This window comes from Hibiscus syriacus, unplaced genomic scaffold (genome assembly GCF_006381635.1).
Source record: "Hibiscus syriacus cultivar Baekdansim isolate YM2019G1 unplaced genomic scaffold, ASM638163v2 tig00110213_pilon, whole genome shotgun sequence".
Classification (NCBI taxonomy): domain Eukaryota; kingdom Viridiplantae; phylum Streptophyta; class Magnoliopsida; order Malvales; family Malvaceae; genus Hibiscus; species Hibiscus syriacus.
In genome coordinates, this window is record NW_024062630.1 from 2,041,717 (window position 1) to 2,066,302 (window position 24,586).

General features: G+C 37.1%; 3 protein-coding genes and 3 pseudogenes across 3 annotated transcripts; 4 read left to right on the top strand and 2 right to left on the bottom strand.

Moving 5' to 3' along the window:
- Positions 1-767: 767 nt before the first annotated feature.
- LOC120113926 lies at positions 768-4,003 on the top strand. Its single transcript, XM_039134984.1, has 3 exons — positions 768-1,083; positions 2,467-2,704; positions 3,682-4,003. Exons 1-3 carry the CDS (start codon positions 823-825, stop codon positions 3,831-3,833), a joined length of 651 nt encoding a protein of 216 aa, XP_038990915.1. The 5' UTR covers positions 768-822; the 3' UTR covers positions 3,834-4,003.
- A 552-nt stretch (positions 4,004-4,555) lies between these two features.
- Positions 4,556-7,627, top strand: LOC120113718 (annotated as a pseudogene).
- A 2,168-nt stretch (positions 7,628-9,795) lies between these two features.
- Positions 9,796-11,290, top strand: LOC120113927 (annotated as a pseudogene).
- A 5,063-nt stretch (positions 11,291-16,353) lies between these two features.
- On the bottom strand, positions 16,354-20,477 carry LOC120113930 (sucrose synthase 5-like). The gene is given in 16 exon segments (XM_039134986.1): positions 16,354-16,544; positions 16,620-16,649; positions 16,820-16,894; positions 16,979-17,120; positions 17,205-17,211; positions 17,214-17,557; positions 17,559-17,768; positions 17,866-18,090; positions 18,252-18,418; positions 18,575-18,691; positions 18,794-18,967; positions 19,073-19,385; positions 19,468-19,582; positions 19,675-19,868; positions 19,949-20,106; positions 20,202-20,477. Coding segments are annotated over 16 exon segments (2,583 nt in total). The 5' UTR covers positions 20,436-20,477; the 3' UTR covers positions 16,354-16,466.
- Positions 20,478-21,329: 852 nt separating this feature from the next.
- Positions 21,330-22,166, top strand: LOC120113929 (glutathione S-transferase F12-like). Its single transcript, XM_039134985.1, has 3 exons — positions 21,330-21,483; positions 21,563-21,611; positions 21,699-22,166. The coding sequence occupies exons 1-3, from the start codon at positions 21,337-21,339 to the stop codon at positions 22,145-22,147; spliced, it is 645 nt and encodes a 214-aa protein (XP_038990916.1). The 5' UTR covers positions 21,330-21,336; the 3' UTR covers positions 22,148-22,166.
- A 179-nt stretch (positions 22,167-22,345) lies between these two features.
- LOC120113928 lies at positions 22,346-24,202 on the bottom strand (annotated as a pseudogene).
- Between the last annotated feature and the right edge of the window lie 384 nt (positions 24,203-24,586).

The following is a 24,586-nucleotide window of genomic DNA, read 5'->3' on the forward strand; positions in this document are numbered from 1 at the left end:
CATGTAAGGTCTTATTGAAATGAATTCAGCCCCTCTTAATAAAAAATAAATCACTTATTAAAGTACATAGTCTACTGATGTTAAGTTTTTCAATTATTAAAAGTTAAAATTAGTGATTTGATTATAAGATATTATTTTATTAAGTTTTCAATTATTAAAAATTACAAAATGATCACCCGATTATTTATATATTATAAACTCTTCATTTTTCGTTTAAAAATTAATGACCTTTTGAGTTGGACGTTAACTTGTTCATTGAGATATAATAAAATAATATTTTAATAATATATAGTGGTATCATCGTTACTTTTAAAAACTGACTCTACAACGTAATGTTTTCAGCATCGTTTAGATAACATAATGTAAATAGAGAGTCGATTCATAAAATACATCTCAAACGGTAGTGAGATCATATTTTATCATATCCCGATCAATATACAAACATCTGTCTTAGACGACCGTAAATTTTTAACGAAAAAGGAAAGAATTTAAAACATATAAATAATCGATTAATCATTTTATAATTTTTAATAGTTACATAACTCAATAAAATAACGATATATAATCAAATTTCTATTTTGTTATTTTATAATTTTTAATAGTAGAAGAAATATCTATAATTGAACCATTTGCATCATGACACGTGATAAATTTTAATGCAACCATTATAACAAATTAAATTATGAAAGAAAAAATCTCAACAAACAAACCAGAAAATATTATTTTTATTATTCTACGTGTCGTTGATGTTCTCAACTTCGATCTTCCATTTCTTTGATCTTCATCATTCTTCAACTTACAGCCAGAAATTGCACATCTACTATGGCGGAGCAAACGAAAGGTGCGACCGTAGGCGAAAATAACTGCACCCGCGGAGAGGAAACGCTACACGAAGCCCTCCACCGTTTGGTTTCGTCGATCATCTACCCCGAAGCATCGGCATCGGAACCGCTGCTGCAGCGGATCAAGATATCTGTTTCGGAGAACGTGCCTCGCCTTGGCGAAGCCTCCAGAAACACTAGCCGTTCTGTTCTGCAGTGGACCCGTCGTGGCAGCCCCCTTCGTGCTCTTCTCGTCATTTCTGTGAGGGGTTTTCTTTTTCTCTTTCAAATTGCTTTGTTAAACAATTTCTTGATGCCCTTCTTATGCCTCAGAATTGCTATTTTTTTTAAACAATGCATTCTTGATCATCACTCTTTCATTTCTCATTTTATTATTTTTATCTGTTATATTAGATTCTATAACAAAAGTAAAGGGAGAACAAATATTGCTGAAACCCGTCTAAGCAGCTTTTAACTTTTTGATGGTCTTAGAGATGCGTCACATTTTTTATTTTTTTGTTCCTTTTTTATTAGCGTGATTTTGTTTTAGAGCAACTTTTAACTAAGCAAGAACAGCCCAATTAAGCTCTAATGATTACGATTTTTCAGGGTTCTGGATGATTTTAATATTTGGGGGGAGAAATAGATAGTTTAATTGACATATTTGTAACACAAGGGACCACTTTGGATTTTTGTGAAAAACATTTTTCAGTGCTAGACACTGATTTCTTTGTGTGCGTCGTCAGTTCTTATGCATGAGGCTTGAAGAGATAAAGCTATATTGTTTCTAACGATTGACACACACATATATTCATATTTCTCTTCAATAAGCAAAATCAAGTTATATAATAAAAAAATCTAAAATGAATAGCACAAGTGTCAGAGTAGTTCTGGAATCGCATAGTTAAAATAGAAGATCCTATAAATCAGTGCTTATTTGTTTTGTCATTGCTTTTGAGTAAACGTGTTCTGGAGATGTTATCCACTAAGGACTAAGGGTTACAGTTGCAAAGGCCAGTCCACTGAACTGTTTAATGTGGGATAATGGTTAAAACAGAATGGCAAAATGGACCTTGGCTCTTAAAATCGATGATGTATAAAGCATTGGTATGTCAAATCTCTGTTAGTGCTTGAAAATTCATGGGATGAAATTTTGTTACTGGTTCTTCCTTTTTACATCAAACTTATGGATGCTTACACTAAAACTTAATGCTCCTTAAATGCAAATTTTTTTCTTAATGAATTGGATAAAGTAACACATACTTCCATGCCAAGTATCTTGCCCTAATAAGCCTTTCCTTTGGTTGGGTTTTACTAATTGACTTGGAAAGCTTAAAATCATTATGTTTTTGCATCATTTTTTATAGCAGGGCTACATTACATATTGAGATGAGTTTCAAATTGCTTTTGTGTCTTCTGGACTTCATAAATTTTCTATGTATGCCCTTCTAACTTCTTTGTGCGTCTCTTCTACACTAAGCTGCTCTGCTTTCTTGTAGCTTAAATTGATATCTAGTTATGATAAATAAGTGACATTTACTTTGATTGCATATCCTGGATCGCTTCTCTTGCCTCTTGTCTGATAGTGTCCTTAATTTACATTCGTTGGAATCCTCTAACTGTTCTTTTACCAATACTTTTGCAGGTTGGGACCATTTCATTTCTTACCTTGACAGGGTTGCTTGTTTTTATGCTTTTCTTTCTAGCTGCGACTGTCAATGCTATCATCATCTCTTTCCTCATCGCTCTGGCTGCTGCAGGAGGCTTCTTGGCTATTTTCTTTGCCTGTGTAACAGTTATTTACATTGGGGCCTTGTCAGTTGCTGCTTTTGTTATTTCTACTGCAACAATTTCAACAATTATAGCTGCTCTTGTAGCTACAGGTATATCTTTCTCAGCATCTATTTTTTAGTTTTTACTTTGTTTCATTCTTATAATGTTAAGATATACTGCTTGGCTTACGAACTACAAGATGGAGTCTTTTCGTTTATATCTTTTTATAGGGTCGTAGAACCCCTTTATCTTTATACATTTTTGCCAGAACCTATGTCCCTAAATGAATTTCAGTCCTATGTAGTTGCCGTGGCTTATTTTAGATGATAACCGAAATGAAGTTTCAACAAGTATGCATACAATATGTTGGGGTAAATCATTGCCATTATTCTCCTTGAAGTGTATGTGTGGGGTGTCCTTCAGTGTCGCAGAGGCAAAAAATTAGTAGAAAAAAAATTATGATGGGAAACTAGTATGTGCAAAATTGGAAAACAAAATTTACCACAGCCTATAAATGGGGATTTGAATTAGATTTTTTACTCTGCACCTTCCATCATCACAAGTATGTTCATTAGTTGGTCTCTCTCTCTCTCTCTCTCTCTCTCTCATGCTGTGACCAATATTCATTTTACTGGCCAAGTTCGCTAAGCAGTGCGAGTGATCAAGTTTTTGTGTGCTAGTTTGGATGCCCTGATACACATTTGTTGCTGTATTTTTCTTCTTCTGGCATTTCGATTTCATGCTACTCTGGTGTTTTGTGCCCTCAAAATTGGAATGAATGGGATAGCATATTTCAATGCCAAAGTTGATATAGTGCACATTAAAGTAGTTTTGCCATGGAATGTACCTACAATGTTTTCTGTGGCTATTGCTTAAAGTGATGTCTTTTTTGTGGCACGGTTAACAATTTTTATACTACTTCCGTCATTACTTATAATTACGGAGTTTTGTATCCCCGTGATTGCTATCTCAAACTGTCTGGTTCTGAAATTCTTCATAACGAAAATCATGGCAGGCTTTTTATTAGACGACTTAAAGTGAATGTGCTCTACTATTGCTTTTCATTTGATGTTTCAATATGAATCAGGGTGGGTTGGATTCTTCTGGGCTCTATGGTTGGGTACTAAGAAAAGCATGGACCTGGCAAAGCTCTCGTTCACCATGACTGGCTCTGCTCTTTCATCTTATTCTTCTCCCCATGTTCATCGCTACCAGGAGCTGAACAAAGATTCAGACTGAAACACTTTGGTGAACGTAAGACCCACTCCACACTCATTCAGCATGGACATGTTGATTAATCATAGATGAGAAGCATGTTATATAGTCGGTGTTCGGAGCTCATTCCTTTTACGGGTGAATAGTGTGTATTTCTCATCCTCTAGAATTAAATGGATGGATGGTTAGCTTTTAGCCAGGAACTAGATAGAGTTTCACGTGATCAGTGCTTTATTATATTAGATTTTATAAAGGATTAAAAAAATATGTTATGTAAAACATATTTATAAAATCGTTAATAATTATCGATGGAGTGGTAATAAATTTTTATGTGACTTATCGATCCTGATTCTCAAATAGTGGCTTTAGTTATTTCATTTAAATCTTATAAAAATGAAAATTGAATTGATTCATGATACTAATTCAATCGGTTATTTCATTTTATGTTCTACGAAATTGAAAATATCAACAAATTCAAAAAGTTATGTTACGGAGCTTACAATGGAAAATTATCAGTCGAATCTGAGTACATCAAACGTGGTTAAATTATGATTCTTAAACAATTTAGTACATCCTTGAAATCATAATTTATTTATTTTTCTAATTACTATAAACACCTATATAAAAATATATTTTGTAAAAATATTTAGCAATAAAGGGTTTGTATTATAAATATATGTCTTCTTATTCAATCATTGAATAGTATTTAATTATTTTATTTAATTAATTCCCAGGAGGTAGAAGAAATGTGTCTAAATTCCGAACAACTACCGGTTGGGAGGTCAGTTTCGTTGGTTCGGTTAGTCTCGGAAGGTGCCGATTTGTGGAGTGCTTCTCACTCTTTACACTTCTACCTTTACCATAGACACTAGCTAGCAGCTACTGAATAAACCTTCCTTTTCTTTCTCTCTATATATTTTCGTTTCCCTCTTACTCCTTTTTCCACTGGTGAGGAAAATGGAGAGAAAACGGCCTGTTTGGTAGCCATGGCTGTCGCCACCCTTTGCGGCGTACCGCAGGTCAGATCCAGTTCTTCCGATCATCGTTATAAAGCTGGAGATGATGTTCCTCTCTATGCTAATAAAGTAGGCCCATACCACAATCCCAGGTATTCCCCTGTTGCTTTTCTATCTCAACTCAACTCTCTATTTTTACCTTTCAATCTGACTTTTCTTTGTTTTTGCTTTGATTCACAGTGAGACCTACCGTTACTTCGATTTCCCGTTCTGTTCCTCAGGTCTGATCTCATTTCGCGTCTATTTCTATTTTTCAGTTTTAAATCTGTTTTTTTTTAGTTCTAAATTGAGTAATTTAAGGATTTGTTCTGCACTTTCAGCACCCGTGAAGGAGAAGAAGGAAGCTTTGGGTGAAGTCTTGAATGGCGATCGCCTAGTGAGTGCCCCTTACAAACTCGAGTTTTTGACCGAGAAAGTGACTGAGATTGCCTGCAAAAGGAAGCTTACTAAGAAAGAAGTCGCCAAGTTCCGAGCCGCCGTCTTAAAAGACTATTACTTCCAAATGTACTACGACGACCTTCCCATTTGGGTTTCTTAGGGAAAGTTGATAAGGAAGGCAAGACCGATCCATCCGAGTATAGATATCATCTCTTTAAACATCTGTTTTTCGAGATCCATTACAACAAGGATCGCGTCATTGAGGTTACCGTTCGATCTGATCCCAACGCCCTTGTGGACCTAACGGAAGATGAACCGATTGATGTAGATTTCATGTACACCGTTAAGTGGAAGGAACCGACACTCCTTTCGAGAAGAGAATGGACAAGTACTCACTGTCTTCTTCCTTGCCACACCATCTGGAAATCCACTGGTTCTCCATCATCAATTCATGTGTCACCGTTTTGTTATTGACTGGTTTCCTGGCCACCATTCTTATGCGAGTCCTTAAGAACGATTTCGTCAAGTACTATTTCCCATCTGTATTTGATGCATGATAATCCATATCTAATTCTTAAGTATACTTGATTTTGTTTTTAAATTCATGTATTCCTTAATAGGTATGCACATGACGACGAATCTGCGGATGACCAGGAGGAGTCTGGGTGGAAGTATATTCATGGTGATGTGTTCAGGTTCCCCAAGCACAAGTCTTTGTTTGCGGCTGCTCTTGGTTGCGGCACCCAGCTCTTTACTCTGTGAGTATCATCCATCGAAGCTAATTGTCTTTTTGTTTCCGAGCAATCTGTTGACTGTTATTCATTTGCTTCCTTTTCCAGTACAATTTTTATTTTTATCCTTGCTCTAGTTGGGGTCTTTTATCCATATAACCGGGGAGCTCTTTTCACTGCTCTGGTAGTCATTTATGCCCTTACATCTGGATTTGCTGGCTACACTGCATCTTCTTTCTATGGTCAGCTAGAAGGAACAAATTGGGTGTGTAATACTGATCTCTCTTACTGTTTCCTCTATGTGAAATGTCTTGCAAAAATTTGAAATTCTTTTTGGTCATTTCTGATGACTGTTCGTACCCTTCTTCATGACAGGTGAGAAACTTATTACTAACTGGAAGCTTGTTTTGCGGGCCTCTTTTTGTCACATTTTGTTTTCTAAATACCGTCGCAATTGCTTATAAAGCTACAGCAGCATTGCCGTTTGGAACCATTGTGGTGATTCTTCTCATATGGGCTCTGGTCACATCACCTTTGTTAGTAATAGGAGGTATTGTTGGGAAGAATAGGAAGGAAGAGTTCCAAGCCCCTTGCCGCACAACAAAATATCCTAGAGAGATCCCACGATTACCTTGGTACCGAAGAACTCTTCCACAGATGGCAATGGCAGGGTTCTTGCCATTCAGTGCCATCTATATTGAACTTTACTACATATTTGCCAGTGTGTGGGGACATAGGATCTACACCATATACAGCATCCTGTTTATTGTCTTCATCATTCTCTTGATTGTCACTGCTTTTATCACTGTGGCTTTGACTTATTTTCAACTTGCTGCTGAAGACCATGAGTGGTGGTCGAGGTATGTTGTTTTTAGCTTTTTGATACGCATAAAGAAACACATGCATTCTTAAGTTCTCACAAAAAAACCATATCTTGACATATAGACACATTGCTGCCTGAAGAATTTTCGACATTTCTCATATTATTCTTCTGTTTTTCTGTGTCTGTGTGTTTGTTGTTGCTTGTGTGGCATGGCTATCTTTGACCTTGCATAGCTTCTTGTTATATAGATGGATTTTCGATATTATATGTTGTTATTAGTTCTTCTCTCCTCTAGAATTCTGAATCGCAGTCTCATTTTGCGTGAGAAGCCTGACCCAATTTTCTGTCCATCTTGGATCATTTGTGGAATTGTTTATGTGAGTTATTTTATGACTAACCGGCATTCAGATACCATCTCAAGTGCGTCTTGTGTCGGGTAATCAGCTTATCTTGACTGATGTTTTCTTTGGTCTATCAGATCCTTCCTTTGTGGTGGGTCTACCGGGTTGTTCATATATGCTTACTGTTTGTATTACTACATAGCACGGTCAGACATGTCAGGCTTCATGCAAACCTCATTCTTCTTTGGGTACATGGCTTGCATTTGCTATGGCTTCTTCCTGATGCTTGGAGCCATTGGCTTTCGTGCATCTCTGCTATTTGTTCGACACATCTACCGTTCTATCAGTGTGAGTAGGAAATGGGATGGTCTTCCCTCTCTTGCTTTATCGGAACCAGTTTGATAGTTAGTTTATCAAAAGATTATACAATGATTACGAAAATGCAGACCGGAAACTCATGTATGCGAGCTTTGGGGTGCTTTTGCAGCGTTGTAAATATGAATCATTATAAACCTTACTTGATGCCAACGAAAACTTGTATTTCTCGCTTCAATCATTACACCTGTCAACCATTCCCTTTTTGTTATTGGGATACACAGTTTAGGAATAACTTTTTACTACCATGCTGTCATCTTCACGATGTTAGCTCTGAAAACAATAACATATATCTACATTTTGCAGTCTTGTATTCGCGTATTGTGCTGGGAACTGATTCAGAATGAACGTCATACTGTTGCTAATTTCATATAACTACCGACTCGATTTCAAAGCTTAGAACATGCATGCAATGCATGAACTCTAATCTTATATAGGATTTGAATGATTCTTATCAAGTTTATCAAGTCTTGAATCAAAGAATAATGTTATTAAATGATAGCTTGATACTTGAGGATTAAGAAATTAGGTTTGGGATCATAAACACTTGAAGAGAATTTTAGATATTTTGGATTTTTTTTTCTTCATTCTTAAAGTATTCATCAATGGCTTCCGACACTGGAAGAAAATGAAATGAGAATTGGAATTATTTATCACCAATCGGTTTTGAAGACAAAAAGGAAGGAAGCTTTGTTTTAATGCATAATGCTTAATAAAAGAAATTTCTATTAACAATAATATTCTTCTATTATTCATAACATTAATTTCAATTTAATACACCTTTGACACATGTACTTTTATTATCATGGCGTTTTGGTCAAATTGACGTACTAATCTTTAACTTTTACTCCCTTTATAATTTGGTCCTTAAAACTTCAAAATACTACTTTCCGATTTTCAATTTAATCTCAAATCGAACTATCTTTTAATCTAATGAAATCAATCAAACCAAACACACTTTTCATCAATTTTTAAACGAATATTTTAATCCTCAAATGATTTTAATCCAATTTATGTCTTATTATTTTTAAAAAATAATTTAGAAACTATAAAAATATGTTTGAGTAATAAGAACTAAAAATTTAAGATTAGGTCTGTAATCTTATGTATATATGAAAATATATAATTATAAGATTACATCTTATATTAACCCTTACTCTTACTAAATACCTATAATGTAGGCTAAGGGGCTATTTGTTTACTTCAGAATGATTAAACGTTGAATGATTCAGATGCTCTGTATAAATTAACTCTGAATGTGACATGATGTTTGATAATGGCTCTGAATCATTCAGAATGTACTTCTGTGCTAAATCATTCAACATTGTTTTGCTGAATCAGTCAGCACTGAATCATTCAGATGTGCGAAACAAACACGCTGAATGCTGAACGGTTCAGCATTCACGCTGAATGATTCCATTAAGAGGCAAACAAACAGCCCCTAACTAAACGTCCCATATATATATATTATCCTTTGAAAACAACTTTGTTATTTAAAATCAAACGAAAACTTAGCTTTAAAGCGATAATGAATATATAATTAGAACTTTGAGACTCAAGTTTAATCATCCCTCTATTTAAATATTTTGTTTTAATATATTTTCTCATCACCACACTTTTTATATCTAAATATTTTGTTTAGCATATTTTCCTGTTATCTATTTTATTTTAAAAAATATATATCAACGTTACATATAAAATTTTTAATTAAGTTGATATAAATTAGTTAAAATCTAACTCAATTAATAACTTGTACAAAGTTAATGTTATATGATTTATTCAAAACATTTTAAGATTAATTTATCATATAATTTTACTGTATATTATTTTAGAAGAACAATTTTATTATTTAAACCAAATAGTTATTCTCAAGTGGTAAGAGATAAATGATAAAATATTTTAAAAGATAATAAAATCTTTGAAAACTAATTTCAATGTTTTAAATTAATAAAATTTATTAAAATATCTCCGTTTAAAAAATAATTTTGAGATAAAATTTAATATTTTATATTATCAAGATTTGATCATTTGTTTCTGAGATTAAGAATTAAAGTTACTGTATTAATAGATTACATAATTATTGATTTATTTATTACAATTAAAATAAAATTAAAATTCATGCATAAAATTAATTAAAATAAAGATATAATTACATTAAATGGAAAATCATAATATTATATCTAACGAATTACTTTGATTTTTTAAATGGTGGGAGAACATTATCCAACAAGATAAAGAAATAAAACAACAAATCGATGTGATATAATAATAATACTATAATTATAAAAACAATATAAATAATAATCCCAAGCTGCGGTTGTACAATTCCTTCGGTTGTTGTCTTCGATGCCAGGGTAATGATGAAGGGGAAAGGTAAATAACAAAAAATTCACAGAAAATGTTACTGTAGTTTGGGGAAATTCCCAGATCTGTGATAGAAGAAAGCAAACGGGAAAAGGATGAAAAGTTGATAGTGCTGATGATGTTAGGGGCAGTGCAGTTGGGAGCAGCGGCGGCGTGCGTGGTGGTTTTAGTCCCGATGGGAATGGCCGGTTGGCACTTGAGCCGAAACAAGATGCTCTTTTTCAGCGGCGCACTTTTCATTTCTCTCGCCATTTGCGTCCACTTGATTCCCTATTTCCCTTCGCTCCCTGATTTCGTCAACTCCGTTTCTTCCGTCGTCGTCTTCGATCAACGCACTTCTTGCATCAATTTGGTCAACGACATTTCTTGGCAATCAACCCCAAAAACGCTTCTTCCCGTCTTCACAGCAACGCCACCCACGATCTCGATTTGTACGACAAGCGCTGGGACTGGTCCGATTCCCACAAGCTCAAAGTTTGCGACTTTCAGAAATTGTCTAGACCCGATGCTTCCGATTTGTTAACGGATCCTGGGTGATCGTCGCCGGTGATTCACAAGCTCGATTGTTGGCCCTCTCTTTGTTAACTCTGGTTTTGGGGTCCGAATCCCGACGCATGGATTCGGTTAGAGCCGATTTGTTCAAGAGGCATAGTGATTACAGCATTTTAGTTGACGAAATCGGTATGAAAATGGATTTCGTTTGGGCGCCTTACGTTGTGAATCTGACCAATTTGATGATGGACTACAAGACCCAAAAGTTGCCCTGATGTTATGGTCATGGGGGCTGGTCTTTGGGACATGCTTCATTTCAACAATGCATCAGATTATGAGTTTGCCTTACGGACGTTGAAAACCAAGTAGTTTCTTTGTTGCCATTGTCGACTGAGTTAGCCATGAATGAACCGGTAGTTGGTTCAGTCCCCATCAAGTCATCCTCCCATTTGTTTTGGCTTGGCATGCCGATGCTGATCAATGGGATGTTGAATACAGAGAGAGGGAGAAGATGAGCGATGCAATGTGGCATGCTTACGATCGAGCACTCGGTGATAGTAAGCTATTACGCCAAACCGGTGGCCCTCTGCTTTTGTTGGATTCCCAGTCATTGACTTGGAATTGTGGGCCGCATTGTACATCTGATGGTATGCATTATGATGGAGCTATCTATGAAGCTACCGTTCAGATAATGCTAAATACATTGCTTATTGAATCTCATCAGCGGCTTTGATTATAGTTATAGCTATGCTTTTACAGCAACATTGAGAGATAGTTGTTTGATTCGATTGCCCATCTGGTCATCTACAATCTTTGATTTTTCTCAGGTTTTCTCCCCTGCTTTGGATTAACACACAAGTAAGCTTTTTGTATGGCTAAATTCATCTTCTTTAATATGTTTGAAAACCAAATATTCATTTGTTTATATACTATAGATTGATTATTACACTTTGTATGATTCACATCTAATTTTGTTTTGACCAGACTTGATGGTTGTACAATCTTGGATACATCTTTTATGTTCTTTTCCCCCCTTCATTTTGCAATATATAGTACAATTGAGTAGATCGACATTCACGTGTATGGTGTTTGTGCATTTATTTAAAGAAGGATTAGCGATAAAGACATGATTACAGTAGGTGAAGCGGTACAAGTGATGTAGAATTATGTTTAGAGTTTTGTATAATTGAAATCTACCCATGAGTTTTAAGCGAAAGAGCTATATGACAGTTACGAGGGATCTGCTTTGCTATATGGTACAGGATGTTGGTGTAACAAGAACGACACATTCAAAATACGGGTATGGCCTAGATACGAATGTTAAGATGGATGTACGGTAAGACTTAAGGAGATAGTTAGAATGAGGATATCCATCACAAAGTGGTTTGGCATCATAAGACACAGATCGAGGGATGATCTGTTAGAAGGATGGAGTAAATTGACATTACATAAGATGAAGGTTTAAGAGTATGACTAAAGGATATGATTAGAGGTAAGGTAATAAATAATAATATGAAGCTATTAGAATTCGAAAAGTGGATGGCGGTGGATAAGAATGATCTAGTAGATGGGTTCATGGTTTCCTAAGTTGGATTTTGTTATTTGTATGACAATTTTAGAAGGAATGTTCATGCATGTAGTCAAGAGTAACAGAACTGCAACACAAGAGAAAAGAAACAAACTAAGAGAGAATAGCTCTCTGAAACCTTTGAAATTCATCATACATCTGCTGTTACAGGTGAGCTTATTTATAGCTCTAAGTACCGCATAACCACTATAGCAGAAGCCTAACTGTTTCATAACAGAAGTTTAACTAACTAACATCTGCAAACTGACTCTCATAACAGAATGAGAACCTATTACATTCACCCGTCTTCTTTTCCAATGCTTTCGGACTTCTATACAGCAGAATAATGCTTTCTAACTTTCTAAGCAATCGAGTGACCAAGAGTTTTTGAGGATGCTTTACAAACATAGGTGCGGAGAGTGGCTTTGTTAACACATCAGCAACCTGTTCATATGCTGGAACTTCATGCACTTGCAGTTTTTCCAGCAGCCACCATTTCACGCACAAAGAATAAATCGAGCTCGACATGTTTGAACTTCGAATGAAGGACAGGATTAGCACAGACAGCCACAACACTCCTATTGTCACACCACAGGGTTGCTCGACCATGCACGACAACATGCAACTCCTTAAGCAAGGCCATAATCCATACCAAATCCGCAGCCGCAGAGGCAACGCTCCTATACTCAGCCTCAGCAGTAGAACGCGCAACGACTTGCTGCTTACGAGAACTCCATGCAACAAGATTCCCACCAAAATAGATACAGAACTCGGAAGTGGATCGCCTATCATCAACGTCGGAAGCCCACATGGCATCTGCAAAGCCGGTTAATGATAGTCTGGATGAAGAAGTGAATCGCTGCTTGTAGAAACCATGGGAGTGGGGAGTTCTTTCGCATCAGCAAAGCCAAACCTCTCTAACAGTTCACGAATGTATTTCTTTTGACTCAAAACTAAACCATCAGCATCATGGCACACCTCAATGCCAAAAAAAAAACTAAGAGAACCAAGGTCTTTTAGTGCAAACTGTTTGTTAAATCATTGATCACTCTTTGAACCTCATTCGCATCATTCCCTGTTAAATTATGTCATCAACATAAACTAATATATATACTATGTCATCATCAGTCTTTCGAACAAACAACGACGAATCTGATCGTGCCAAAATAAATCCTACTGAAATCAGATATCCTCGAAGACTGTCAAACCAGGCTCGAGGCGCTTGTTTCAAGCCATAGATGGCTTTATTAAGCTTGCATACCAGTCCTTCATTTCCTTGTTCATACCCAGGGTTGCTTCATGTAAACTTATTCAGTCAGCACCCCATTCAAGAACGCATTGTTGATATCAACTTGGCGAAGCTGCCATCCCTTGGACAAGGCAAGTGAAACCTTTGAAATTCATCATACTCTGCTGTACAGGTGAGCTTATTTATAGCTCTAAGTACACGCATAACCAACTATAGCAGAAGCCTAACTGTTTCATAACAGAAGCTTAACTAACTAACTTCTGCAAACTGACTCTCATAACAGAATGAGAACCTATTACATGTAGACTGCACGTTTTTCGGATACAACTTGAAAGCCATTATGTTTTAGTTCCGCGGACATGTATTGCGTATGGAAAGCTAGCATTCATTTGTGCTGTAATAAAATGCTTGCATGTCTTATGATGTAATTCTGATTCACTGAAACATCCAAAATAGAAAAAGGAGCTGCAGTTGCAATGCTTCTTATTTTTGGAAAATTTCTGAGATGTAAAATCTCTGGTAATTATTAGATTTGTGTCCGGAGATGGTAGGTATGGGCATTCATAAAATGAGGATTTGAAATGAATTTGTATGCCGGATGTAGTATTCCAACGCATTTTACTAACCTATTATCGTAAGTTCAACCTGCTAAGCCAGAAGTCTTTAAGGTTATAAATGTACAGAGCGATTGATGAAATAGTCATGAATAGTTTGATTTTTAGTTATTTATGTTTGTTTATCAAGCTAAATTAAGAATATAAACAAGATTTTGAAGTTCATTTATTAGATGAACTGAATATAATTATGTTTAATTCATGAGCAAGTTCGTTTAAAAGTTGAAATCATTTGAAGCTTTGTTTAATATTCAATTACTATACAACCAATCATATTATATTGTGTGTACGTTTTTTTTGTAATATAATTATTAATGTTATTTGTATTTGATTATTTGTATTTTTTTGAGATTATAAAAAAATTAATAGCATAACAAGACTACTGCTCCAAAGTCAACATTCTTATCCAATACGGTTGAATCCTTGTGAAAAAATCGGCGATATCCAAGTGATTATCATCATTAATAATAATTATAATATTACGAGAATAATTAATGAGTTCGTGGGATCGAGTCCCACGGAGGGCATTTCATAATTCGGAGGTCTCTTACGGAAGCTGCTCTCAACCTGGTGTTGGGGGTAGCCTACTATCTTACCTCCCCCTACCCCATATATATGAGAAAAAGGGACAGCCATTTTATAATATTACGAGAATAACTTCTAAATTGTAGTTTTTTCGAGGTAAGATTATTCTAATAAATTAATGATTATTATTGACATCTTAACAAAAACATATGTTCGAAAAGGGCAAGCGACAACAAACAACCACTATTAGTAATACAAGATCAAGATAAGATTACAACTTTTGTTATTTGGTAAGAAAAAATTATATATTAATAATGAGAATAAAATTTGATATTGAAAATTAATGATAATCTATAAAAAATAAATAAAAAAGAATCATCTGTCAATCAAATCAAAATGATGACAACCTCAAGCCGTGGATGACAGCATTGACAAAAACTGCTATTTAAAGAAGAAAAGAAAGAATAGAACAGTGTACATATATAGTAAGAACTAAGAAATTGCATTGCAGTTGAGGCTTTAATCTTAGGACTCGAATTGCTTTCCCTAGAAAGTTTGGCCAAAGTTTCAATTCTTTGGAGCAACATTGTAAATATGTAAGGCCGTCAGTACTGGTGACCTCGGACGACAGAGACTGATCCCTTACATCAAATTTATGTGCCAATTTTGTCCCCAACTTCGACCCATCGGCAACCAAACCCTTAATCTTCCCTGCACCTTCACGTCGTATAAGGGTCGTTATTCTGATACGGACAGTACTCTGATTGGGTTTTGCCCAATTTGCAGCTTTAGCTCCTGATTTAGTGTCGTTAATTAGAATCAAAAGGAACAATAGTTTAAATGAAACGTGAGAAGAGTTTGTTTTGTTTACCTTCGGTATTGAACAGGCATGTTACCAGATTTCCAAATGGCTATCTTTCAAAAGCTTCGATGGGAAGCACAAAGTGTTTGTTCGGAGATTACAACCGCCTCTGCCCTCCGCCGTGAACCCATAGTTGGGAGCACAGAAATTGTGGCGGTGACAATGATCGATGGTCCCAGGTATGCACCATCGCAGGTCATCCACGCACCTAAGCTCGAAGCACGCACCGTAGATCTGCCCACGCTAAAAAAAAGCCTCGCTTAAAACCACCTCATAATCCCGTAGCCAGCTTTGACCGCCGTGAACCCATAGTTGGGAGCACAGAAATTGTGGCGGTGACAATGATCGAGGTCCCAGGTATGCACCATCGCAGGTCATCCACGCACCTAAGCTCGAAGCACGCACCGTAGATCTGCCCACGCTAAAAAAAAGCCTCGCTTAAAACCACCGTCATAATCCCGTAGCCAGCTTTGACGAGGTCCCCATACCCACAGGCATCACTCGCGAGGATCCGACGCTGAGTAGTAAGTGGCACATGCGGGATGCCAGAGGGAGCAAGGAGGACTGCGGCGGGGGTCGGGTGGAAGAGGATGAGGAGGAGTAATGGGAAGTGACGGCGGAGATAAGTGTAGTGAGAGGAGAGGAGCTGCTTCAGTAAAAGATGGGAGTGGCATTGCATGAGAGACGAAGACAAGGGAAACAGACACTACATGGGAAAGTAAAAAATAAAAATAAAACTAAAACTAAATTTATTATATATATTTAAAATATAACCGGTTAATATATAATTAGAAAAAATGTAAGTCATTTATAATGGAAAATTTTATCAACAGTGATCTTTTAAAATAAATTGAATAATATTTTTTTTTGTAGTAATTGAAATTATTAGCAATTATATAAATTTTAGAGTATATAAGTTAAATTTTAAGTTAAAATAACGTAATATAATTTTTTATATTGTAACTGAAATTATTATTAATTGTATAATTGTTTAAATCGAACATAATGACATTTTATTAAAATTCATTGTAAATTAACCTTAATTTAAGATGTCATAATAAACTACCCAAGACATTTAAGTAGCAGTGTGGATTCTTTCGATGATTTTAATCAGATGTGAAGGTGCCATTGCAAAGTGCAAATAAAATATTTTATTAAAAATTTATTATATTTTATACACCATTCAAATCAATGATAAGAATATGTTCTTCACTTTGATCAAGCTCAACGCAGCTGAACTAGTAGCAATCTATGCAAATTCATAATCCACTGGCCTCCCAGTAGTTTCTTTATCTTATTTTCAAACAACTTATTACATGATTAAATAAAGTAATCTCCCGCATGAATCATATTAGCATCCACCATTGCTGCACATAGGAATGTTAAGCTCCAAACAACCTGTTCAATCGTTAAATGCTTTGAGTGAGTTCTCATAATCTCATCAGAGAAAGAAAAAAAATTCATCATTTTTACCTTTGAAGTCGTGACTGTGACCTCGTGGTGCTGCAGAAATGGAATATACAGATTTGTTAGCTTAAATGCTTATGGTAATGGTCAAACATATATTACTCGGACTAAGGTGGTCGGGTCGGATTCGGGTTTCGTTAGTTTTTCGAAGTTTGTCGAGCTAGAGTACTTAAAGAGAGAAAAGGTTTGAGTGGAAGTTGACATGCCTTTGTAGACTGTGGTTTGCCTGCTGGCTTTGAGTTTGATTGTTGAGTTTCATCACTTGCTAAAGGTACACTTTTACCTGTTAAAGTTTAAAAAACAAGCATAAATTTCCTGATATAAAATCAAAGAGATGAAAGATGATCAATTGATAAAAATATATATACCAGATTCATGAATAGGAGATTATAGAATGCTTGAATATATCTCTGTTTAGCTTGTTTCTGATCTTTGTTCAGCTGTTTCCAGAAGTTATACATGCATCCCATATTCAATACCTTGTTTGCATAAATTTTCCAGGTGTAGCTACGAGCAAAAAAATACACCAAATCAGTGCTTTAACCTTATAATTCACAAGAAACGAGCGCCCATGGTTTAACTTGGTATTACCATTCATTATCCGTTTCAAGCCATTTGTTGAAAACTGATTCCAATGTGCAGGATCGGCCTGGCATTTCTCGAAGAAGTCGGCGATTTTGTTGCTTGACTCATCTCCATCGGTGGGATTAATGTGGAAACCGGAAACTCCATCAACAATGATTTCGGCCGGGCCTCCTTGATTGGTTGCGAAGGTTGGCAAACCGCAGTTCATTGCCTCAATGACTGTAAGACCGAATGCTTCATACAGAGCTGGCTGAACAAATGCACCCTTTGTATCAGCAATGCAGCGGTAAAGTTCACCGTTTCTGTTCCGGTCGGTCTGCGCCGCTATCCATCTGAACTGGCCTTTGAGTTGGTACTTCTATAAGTGCATGCATCTTTCTTATTTCAGCCATTTCTTCTCTATCTTTTGATTTAGAGGGATCAAAGAAGGCCCCCACTATTACAAGGTTGACCAAACTTCTTAGCCTCTTGTTTTTCCCATACCATTCGGCTAATCCAGTCAAATTCTTCACAGTGTCAAGTCTTGCCATCGAGAAGATGATTGGTTTCTTCCTGTCAGCTAGATAACCACTGTTTTTCCGAGATATAGTAAAGATTGAATAAGTTGTTGGATGATATTGAATTACAAGTGTTGTGAAGTAAAATGATTAGATAAAGCTGCACTTACATGTGTTCATCATTATCCACTTTACTGTACAGGAGTTCTGCAATTGCGGGATGAAACGATGTGAATCGTTTTTCAGTCTCAGTGTACGGGAAGTATACGGATTGATCAGCTCCAGGAGCAGCGATGTTGAACTTGGGGTCGTAAACATTGATGCCTGAAACAACTCTACAGAGCCCTGGGAGTGTAAATGCAGCATGGCTCTCATACTGTCCTGGTCTCTCTTTGCTGCAGACAACAGAGTTGAATTTTGTGATAATGAATAAGATTTAAGTTAGCAATGTTCGCTCTAGTTCTTCAAGAAAATGAAGAGCCGGAGCAGCAGATATTCCAACATTTTCATTCAATAAACCTATATCATAGGAACGGGAGTATGGTGAATTTCTGACCTCCCTGCAATCTCCTGGTATGTGCTTGTTATAATGATATCTGTGGCATTCATTGCAATTGTATCAGCCATGAATTGGCATGAAAAATGGTACTTTGGATCAAGCTCCTTCCACTTGATGTCGGAGTCTTCATACTTGGTCTTCTCTAAAGCATGCGCAATAGTCGCCTACATCGAAATACTTGTTAGAAATTCGCGTTCACAAGTAACTAAAACTGGGAGTGAAAGCAAGTTCAGCTATATAAACTGATTCATACATACACTTATATATATGTGTGTGTGTGTGTGTGTGTTTCTATGTGTCTGTGTATGTAAAATAGACACCTGGGTTATTCCGAGTTTGCCAGCAACCAGTGATGCTACTAAGTTCCCATCAGTGTAGTTTCCGATAACAAGGTCTGGCTTTCCCTCCATTGCATCCTGGATCTTGGATGTAGCATCCTAATGGTACCCGAAAATATCGAGCAAGCAATTAATAAGAACAAATGTCCATTAAAGATTTGATCAATGGAACCAGGTAGATGAGTAGAGATGAACACATGCCTGTGCAAACCTCTCGAGATAAGGATAAATGTCGAAGCGTGAAACCCATCGGCGCAGGATTCCAGCTTCAGTCCTGAACGGAACTCGGAGGATGTGACTGTTTTTGGTGCCAATGACTGGTTCCAACTCTTGGTTGCACTTGGTGCCTCGGGCATCAGGTATGAGCCGTGTGACCTGTTAATGTTAGAATATTATCATTCAGCAAACACCGTTCTTGTGGTATACAATCTCAAGGGAATTTAACTTGAAAATTGCTATATGAGAATAAATTATATTCACCACAAGAATTTGAGGCTTTATGTTGAGGCCTTGGCATTTGATTCTGAGAAGCAATTCTTCCTCCATGGCCCTCACTTGATCTAAAATGTAAACAACCTGCCCACCGGTGTCTGGCAAGCCGAGGACGTCCGACTGTCCGAAATAGCCATGGGGAGAGAATATTACAACCTTGAACATTATGGGAAGTTTGCTAAAGAACTTCTCCAAATTCAGGGGGTCAGGGGCTTGGAGCACTTCCGAGAGCAATTGTATCGTCTCTTGCACTCTTTCAACCGTATCGCCCCAGCCTCTCTCGAAGCCCCATTCCTTGAACCTGAAAGACAATTTAGATATATACTAAGCAATCATCAAGCACTTTAAAAGAAAATTTAATTTATCAGATCATTTCTTTTTACCGTAGCTCCAAACTTTGGTATGGAGTATCCTTGGGAAGATCTGAGAGGGAAACTTCGGCTACTATAAGAGCCATCTGAAGCTTAGTTGCTGTGTTAAGGGTCTCATTTATCATATGTTTCTGCAGATTTCAGAATGCAAGGAGAAAGTTGAGAAAACAACCATCAACATGTATGCACTAGTCTGAATATATGTATGTATTATTATATACCTCTCCTGATATTCCAGTGAGAGTAAGTAATCAACAAGAGGCTGTGCATTGTCCACAGATCCACTTAACTTAGCAGTAATGAAATTCGACACGAAATTGAGCCCCTTTCCGATTGAAGAAGCCATCGTTAATTTCGGCATCGAGAAGTCGAACGCTCCGAAATCCACCTCCAATGCATTTTCATCTTTCGACCTGCAGCAAACATCAAGTCAGTCATATATATATAGAACAAACCAAAGCGTGCAATGGCATATAATAACAGGTTAACGTACCAATTCTCGTCGGCGATCGTCTCTTTGAGTTTCAAGTAATCTGCGGAGGAGATTTGTTTGACGTCAGAGATATCGAAGGCGTTCACCTTAACGAACTCCCAATATCCAGGAGTTGGTCTCACAGCAAAGGTGACATAAGGCGGAACAACAACCGCCTCCTGCAAAATCCACAACAAAACTCAATTATCTTTCACAAAAGCTACGAAATCAAAAGACGAACGTTAATATGGTTATTGTATCATGTATTATTAACCTGAGCCGAGGAAAACATGGCGCCCAAGGAGCCTCCAAAGATCCGATCTCTCTCGCTCTTATCGTCAATCACTTTGTCGAGTTCATCCCTCAGTTCTTGAACCTTCAAGATCCTTCCTCCCTTCTCCATGTACTTAGCAAAGCAGCGTTTCATGTAATAGTGGCTCTGCTTCAGGGCATTGGGTATGTTGTCGGCTATGGAGTCGCCGCGCTGCATGGTCGATGTAGACGCCATTTATGTTTTTGGAAATGCTGGAAACTAAAGCAAAGCAAAACTAGCTTGATTTGCAATTCTAGTTAGTGGAGATGATGAATATATATTGGTTTTGATAAAGTGCTGCGGTGGGATTGGAATAATGAAATATATGCAATAGAAAGATGAGGAGAGAAAGAAGATTCGAATGCTAGCTGGTCTGGTCTGGTCCTAATCAAATCAAATGAAGTAAAGAATTCCGGTGAGAGGAAATTTAGACCATCCCAACCCCAACCCCAACCCCATTCCCATTATTCTTTTCTTTCCGTGCTCGTCAGTTTTACAATAACACATATGTTCCAGTGGAAAGGAAGAAAACCATTCTGTTCTTTCACGTTTCCAATGTTTTTTAAACAAAAATAACTTCAAAAAACCGCAGATAAATCTGTTTTAACCTTTAAGTTATAAAGTAAAAGAAAATCATTGAAGATGGATAATAAGTTAGTTCAGTTTGATGATGTATTAAATTATTTAAATAAGATTAGGTGTTCGAATTTTAATATCGTGAATGAAAAAAATAATTTGGAAGAGCCGTCCTTTAATGAGATTTTGTAGTATTTAATTTGTATTAGACAATCAAACTAATAATATATACGGAAAAAAACTATCTTATACATAGATTGTATAAATTAATCTTATATATTTTCAGGGTCAGGGTTTAAAATTAAAAATTCAAAATTAAAATTAAAATAAAGATGTTATAAAGAAATTACATATCCAAAATAAATAACAACCTTGTATACGGAGGATATAACAGTAGCACGTTTCAACCCCCATTGCATGTGACAAGTGACAACCCCCATCCCAAGTCCCCCCTCTATTATGTATAAATAACGAATCCAAAGTCACTGCTTTCACAAATATTAAACCAATACTGATAACAATGGTTGTCAAAGTTTATGGTCCAGTAACGGCAGCTTGCCCCCAGAGGGTACTGACCTGCCTTCTCGAGAAAGATGTCGATTTCGAAATCGTTCACATCAATCTCGATGCCTGTGACCATAAGAAACCCGATTTCCTCCTCCGTCAAGTACTCTCTTTTCTCATTCATTCCACATTTTGGTTTCTTTTAGGTTATTATTAGAGTTTAACATTGTTTTTGTTTTCAGCCGTTTGGACAAGTCCCGGCTATAGAGGATGCCGATTTTAAACTTTTTGGTGAGATTGTTAGACTTGTTCGAAAACGATACATGAATATGAAAATTCTAGAATGAATGTCATACACTGATTTTTCGTTTTTGGCAGAGTCGAGGGCGATCATAAGGTACTATGCGGCCAAATATGAGAAGCGAGGTCCGAACCTGCTGGGGAACTCATTGGAAGAAAGAGCAGTGGTGGATCAATGGCTTGAAGTGGAAGCACACAACTTCAACGAGTTAGTCTACAATTTGGTCCTCCAGCTGGTGATCCTGCCTCGAATGGGGAAGCAAGGTGACTCGGCCTTGGCACTTAGTTGCCAACAAAAGCTGGACAAAGTATTTGACGTCTACGAGCAACGTCTGTCCGGCTCCGCCTATCTTGCCGGAGATTCGTTCACCTTGGCCGACCTTAGCCATCTCCCGGGCATTCGATACTTGGTGGAGGACGCCGGAATGGGGCACTTGGTGTCCCAAAGGAAGCATGTCAATGCATGGTGGGAGACCATTTCCAACCGACCCGCTTGGAAGAAGCTCATGAAGCTCGCTGGTTATTAAGCATCCTTCACTACTACTGCATGTGTTAAACGTGCTAAAATTATGAATCTTATAAATAGTTCTATTATATGTACACATATGCTACCCTGCTTCAAAACGTACTTGAAGATCAAGGTTGAAGCTTATCATGCTAAATGTAGTTGGACCTAAATGCTATTCAATGAGCTGAATTTCCATTGGATTTTAATATGCCACTGCAGTACTTTTTTCAAATTTTGAGCTTTATTCGGATGGATGGTGAAATTGATTCCGGTGAAACGACCTATTCGTCCGAGGACCGGCGAGGGATCTAACGTATGCAACCGGGAGAGCAATTAATTTCTTCGGTTTGCTTACATAAGCTCTCTTTGTAAAGTTGTTATAATCATTGGCCTCTATCTCATCTAGTATTTGCCGATACAGCAGCAATGATGTCCATACCTGAGATAACAAGATGCAACATAGCTTAGACAACAACACTCCCTGTTCCGGGTTATGTCGACTGAGCTTTCGATTGCTTACAGGCCATCGACTAGTCCTGCCCTCTTTATTTGTTTCTTCATGAAGTTTCTCCACTTATCTGTTACCTTTCCATGAAAAAAGTCCTCGTCCGATAGTCCTGCCTGCGCCAATTAGTCCTGCGGTAGATAAATCCTTCCCCTTTGTGCACTGCATAAACCAAAGGGGATAGGAGGAAAACCTTAACTTCTTTTCGATCTGTAAAACATGAAAACACGAAAGAATCGAAACAAAATTTGAAGTATGGAATGATTCAACACTGTACTTACTCCTCTCCAACATCCCTGAGTATGTTAGTAAGCTGATTCGCTATCCCTAATGTCAATGCAGCATTATACACACACTCTGTTGTAGCTAAAGATTCGGGTGCAATGCCCATCACGGGCACACTCATCAACCCGATGGTGCGGGCAACGTAATAGAAATAGAGATACAGTTCGTCAAAGTTTTTGTATCTCAACTTCCTAAGGTCCATCCTCATTCCCTCGATCATGTCTTTGAAAGGCTGCAAACAAAATATTATAAGCCAGTTAACAAGCTCCAACAATCCAATAGGCCAATGTTCATCGGCTACGCCTTTTCTTTTGTTCTAAACTTTTTCTAGCCATACCTAAATGAGGAAACAGAGTGGATCATGATATGTGGGTAGCAACATAGTAGTTTGATGTTCAGTTTAAGCTATTAAGCACAAGCTAACCTGAATATCGACCGGAAAATTTTTAACAGTGTCTGCTAAAGCTGCATTGAGTATATCGAATGGATAACCTCTGAATAGATCTTCCAACCTTGCTTCCCACCTATCTAAGGCAGTCGGAGCTATATGTGACGCATTCGGCCCGTTGACAAGCTCATCTGTCCTCCTACACCACACTGTATAACATGATAAGAAAGTGAAGAAATAAACTGCTGCATCTCCAAATTACAGTCATTATCCATCAAACACTACATGAAATCTATCACAAAAGATGGTTCTTGAAAAACTTACAATAGATTGCCCATATAGCCCGCCGTCTTTCAGGGGTCATCAGCAAAGTACCTAAAAAATTTAATGCAAGTAAATGTTTTATTTTTTATGGTCATGATTCCAACTTGTTTAACCGAATAACAAGAACGAGAAAAGGCTGACCCAAATAGGTCTTTGCGTACTCGGCACAAATTTCTCCACATCGATCATATGCTTCTTTCAACAAGCGCAAATTCCCAGGGACACGATCGACATCCTTGGGAGGTTTCAACTGACCAAAGCTGCCTGCTGCAACACCACATTGTAGACCTTCTCCTCCGAGGACATAGCTATCTCTCCTCCCGAGCTAGTGGCCGCCATGGTTGATACTAGAGGAACCTTGCTTCTTAAGCTTTCCGAACAAACGCATGGATGTGTACTTAAAGAACAAAACTGGGGATGTTTCCGTTTCTGATTCTTACCCTTATCTGCTCTGTGTGGGAACGACGAACTGGTATGTGGAGAATAAGCTAATGGGTGAAGGAACCCCATGTCTGGTTGGGAAAATACAAATGGAAGCAACTTTACAGACATGTAGAGATGGATTGAGAATTGAGATTAATTTTTACACAAGGAAAATAAATATGGGAAAAGAATTAAAACTGAAAAAGTGTGCGTACAGATAAACCTCCACGATTTTACGCAAGTAAGCACTATGAAGTCGAAGCAAACAGAGAACTCAGACAATTTTGCATTTAAATGTTAGGTTGCTTGTCTTTGGCCTATTAGTACAGCAGTACTTTCAAAACATGGTTCACCCTTAACTGATTATACTACCATGTATGTCCGAGAAAATAATATTGCTTTTTCTAGAAAATTTAAATTTAAATAACTATATTTACAATATATATATAAATTAAAAAATTATAAATAAATATTATCTTGTAATAGCATTACAAGAAAACGCAACGTACGTTCGATGGATCAATTTGGAAGAA

What these genes read in the sequence shown, in the direction of transcription:
- LOC120113926 (XM_039134984.1), top strand. Translation starts at nt 823, where the DNA reads ATGGCGGAGCAAACGAAAGGTGCGACCGTAGGCGAAAATAACTGCACC. An exon ending in GTGCTCTTCTCGTCATTTCT is followed by an intron (nt 1,084 to 2,466) that starts GTGAGGGGTTTT and finishes ATACTTTTGCAG; the next exon opens with GTTGGGACCATTTCATTTCT. An exon ending in AGCTGCTCTTGTAGCTACAG is followed by an intron (nt 2,705 to 3,681) that starts GTATATCTTTCT and finishes AATATGAATCAG; the next exon opens with GGTGGGTTGGATTCTTCTGG.
- LOC120113929 (XM_039134985.1), top strand. Translation starts at nt 21,337, where the DNA reads ATGGTTGTCAAAGTTTATGGTCCAGTAACGGCAGCTTGCCCCCAGAGG. An exon ending in CCGATTTCCTCCTCCGTCAA is followed by an intron (nt 21,484 to 21,562) that starts GTACTCTCTTTT and finishes TTTTGTTTTCAG; the next exon opens with CCGTTTGGACAAGTCCCGGC. An exon ending in TGCCGATTTTAAACTTTTTG is followed by an intron (nt 21,612 to 21,698) that starts GTGAGATTGTTA and finishes CGTTTTTGGCAG; the next exon opens with AGTCGAGGGCGATCATAAGG.